The 3,621-nt window shown below is 30.2% G+C and overlaps 1 protein-coding gene across 1 annotated transcript; it reads right to left on the bottom strand.

The window, feature by feature from the left end:
* Nucleotides 1–1,626: 1,626 nt before the first annotated feature.
* On the bottom strand, nucleotides 1,627–2,035 carry LOC124899330 (ras-related protein Rab11D-like). The gene has a single exon (XM_047413850.1). The coding sequence runs from the start codon at nucleotides 2,018–2,020 to the stop codon at nucleotides 1,721–1,723; it is 300 nt and encodes a 99-aa protein (XP_047269806.1). The 5' UTR covers nucleotides 2,021–2,035; the 3' UTR covers nucleotides 1,627–1,720.
* Nucleotides 2,036–3,621: the final 1,586 nt, after the last annotated feature.

The following is a 3,621-nucleotide window of genomic DNA, read 5'->3' as shown; positions in this document are numbered from 1 at the left end:
TAATTTATATTTACTTGAATGATGTACTTGACTTTGACCCTAACTATAGGAAATGGGCCATTCAATGAGAAAAAATATTAAATAAATTGGACAATTATAATATGTGTAAACAACATAAATTTTCTAGCTAGTGAAACTAATTACATAAAATTCCTTCAAGTTTTCTCTCTTTCGATTTTTGCAAATATACTCATACATTCTGCCGTCCATCATACATATCTCGAATGTATGATAAAACAGTTAATCCTATATTTAAGGTAACATAAATCAGAAATTATTTGACAGTTCCTTAATTTAACGGCAATAATTAGCTAACATTAATTATTTTGTGATTAAAAATAGTAACTGAAATTTAAATTTCAAAAATTTTCTTAAACATCACAATAATTTCGTTTTTGTTTGTAGATTTATTAAACATCACAATAATTTTCTTAAACTTGATATCGAAACATTAACTTCAATTTCAAGGTATTCCTTTTTGACTTCAACCAAACATTGACCAAACGCATCCACATTATTCTTCATCTCCTCGAAAAAATGCCTACTGATTTGATTTTGCTTAAAGTTTGGATGATTGTTTCTTGCAGAAAATAAGACGTTGTCGGAAGCTCAAGCAGATCCATCAGCTATTACTATAGGATGCTGGAGAGGCAAGGCTAATATCTCAGTAATGGTTACTGCTCTTGATTGCCAAGAACTTCTTGACAGGATGTCAATGGGTATGGAGGAGGAAACAAAAGCGTTCTCACTGAAAATCAAGCCATCAACTAACAAAGCAGATGAAATTGTATTTCATTTAACTAGTTGATGATGAAATTAAAGAAAACACAGAACAACCATGAGAATACTTTTATTATAACAATCACAATTTTCGGAGGCTTGTTATAGGTTAACCATGATTATGAATTTAGCAATTGCTTGTTGTAGGTTACTCAAAGTTTATTCAATACATCTACAAAGATAATACTTAGATAAAGATAATTTGAAGAATCCTCTTATTTGTGTATTTTAAAATTTTAATCAATATGTGAATTAAGTACATTTTATGGCAATTGAGCCTAAATTTGGTTTCCACTTTCCGTCGACGGTCTATCTGGAAACAGTCTTTCTACCTTCAAAGTAGGGGTAAGGTTGGCGTACACTGTCTTCATATATTACACTTTTTGTAATGAAAAATGAGCATTCACCATTTGTCACAAATGAAGACAATGTAAGTTGTTTGGACAATCTTTCACATGCATGGATCTTATTATGTCTTTGTTGTCCTTTTTGTCATACTGTATAAAGGGCCTCCGTTAGGTGCATGTGAGATCTTGTATGTTCTGTCCTCCCTTTCTAACTAAACCAATACCTAGCATTCACAAAGTGACTAGATTAATGTAACATTAACAATAACCAATGAAATTTCATGAATCTGAAGAGGGCGATGTGTACGCAGTCTTACTCCTACCACCTTACGAGGTAGAGAGTCTGTTTCTAATAGAACCTCGGCTCAAGTTAAATCACTAAATATAATATTACCAGTAAAAAGCAACCATATAATCATTTCCTTTCATTAAAACGGTACAAAAATAACATCATACTTATATAAACAAAAAGACTCTCAAGAATCACTATGATATGAATTTTGAAATCTAACAACACTCAAACATGAAAAAGAAACTCCAAATCCCAATATCTCAACATCCCCTTTTTTTGGTTCAGAAAAAAATTAAACATCTTAAGATCTACAACATGCCTTCTTTTTTGGGATAACTTGTGCAGGACCAGGTGCAAGAATTTTCTTTCCAGTTAAAGAAGCAAGATTACCATTTTCTTGATCATCACTTGCGGCGAGATTTTTCTTGTTCACAATGTTGAAGATCTCTGTCAAAACAGTTAAGAAGGCACCCTCGACGTTTCTAGCCTCCATTACAGATGTCTCCAAGAAGAACAATCCTTCTTTCTGTGCAAATTCTTTAGCATCCTTAGTGGAAACAAATCGTTGATCTTCAAGATCGGTTTTGTTTTCAATCAGCATAATCACGATGTTTTTGTCGGCATGCAAACGTAACTCTTCAACGTTAGAATTGTATGAGGGTAACTTATACATTTAAAAAATAAACTACAATAATGTATAATGTCATAATACACATTTTCACCTTAAATATGTATGACCTATAAGCTTGTCAGAATGTATAATGTCACCTTATACAATATTAAGACTTTATAGTTGTTTGGATATTTACAACTGCCAATGTATAACGTATTGAAATATATTTCAGAATACCTATATTATACATTAGTGAGATAAAATAACTAATGTACAATGTCTTATATATTATAACTTATACTTTACAATATAAACTTCCAGAATGTATAACATCATATTATACATATAAGAATATTCAACTCATACATTATGTACCTATATGTTTGTAATATAACCTTATACAAAATTAATAGATTCGATATGTATAATTTCACTTCATACAAGACCAGCCTTTTTTATGTATATAAAATGTATATCATACATTAGTCAGATAAACAAAGTAATGTATAATGTATGCACAACTAAATTGATAGAACACATATACACACTGTATAAACATATATTATCGGCTTATAATCAATACCTTGTGAATATGTGGTCGACCGGAATCATCAACCTTCTTTTTACTTGCCGCTTTTGAACCTGGCTTCTTCGATCTAGAACTCACAACTTTCTTCAATTTCTTCATTGTAACAGAATCATTTCGGTGCTTTGAACGATTTTCTGCAAAATTGGGTTCTTCAAATATGATTGATTATATTGATTTAACAATAACAACTACAAAAAAGAAAATCAAAGATCTAACTTGTAGAATATGACAAAAAAAACGGCAAAAATCGAACTACAAAATTTGAATATCACGGCAAAATACGGTAATTTCATACAAAATCAACATGCAACCAAATAAAAATCGAGAAAACTCCTGAATTTGTAAGGTTGAAAAAAAATTCAAAAAATTAATGAAGTAAATCATTAAAATCAATTAAAGTTTGAAAACTTACAAATTGGTAACCACTAAGTACTTGTTTGCTTGATTTTTTGCGTGAAAAAAGGATTTCAATTATGGAGAAAAAAATAGATTTGTGATGGGAGTAAAATACGGGAGAGCAAACCGCAAAAGTAGCATATTTTTTGGATGTATAATGAGTTAGAGAGAGAAGGTAAAAAAATAGGGGATTTAAGTAATTACTTTGGGATTTATGTAATTACTTTATCAAATTGGGATTTAGTGTAATTAGTTAAAGTTACCTTGTGTATATATATGAATTTTAGTTAACGAACAGAAAAATATTGTATCTTGAAGTGAGTTCTGTAATATGTAAATTCAAATAATTAAGTTCAATATTCCAAAACATCAAATAGAAAATCCAAGAAAAATGTTAATCAAAATTATGTACCAATTATACTTTGTAAAAGTCATGGTTTTTGATACAAGAAGTCCAAGGAACACAAGAAAAGGCTCAAAACAGTCCATAAATCAAGAGGAATCCGAGGACCCCTTTGAGAGCTAGTTTCGTTCAAACAACAACAACACAAGAATACAAGGAAACAAGGTGTATTTATACACCAAAACAACCTCTAAAACGTGA

This window comes from Capsicum annuum, chromosome 6, assembly GCF_002878395.1.
Source record: "Capsicum annuum cultivar UCD-10X-F1 chromosome 6, UCD10Xv1.1, whole genome shotgun sequence".
NCBI classification, from domain to species: Eukaryota; Viridiplantae; Streptophyta; class Magnoliopsida; order Solanales; family Solanaceae; genus Capsicum; species Capsicum annuum.
Note: the sequence above shows the minus strand (reverse complement) of the source record. Positions and strands in the feature narration are given on the sequence as shown.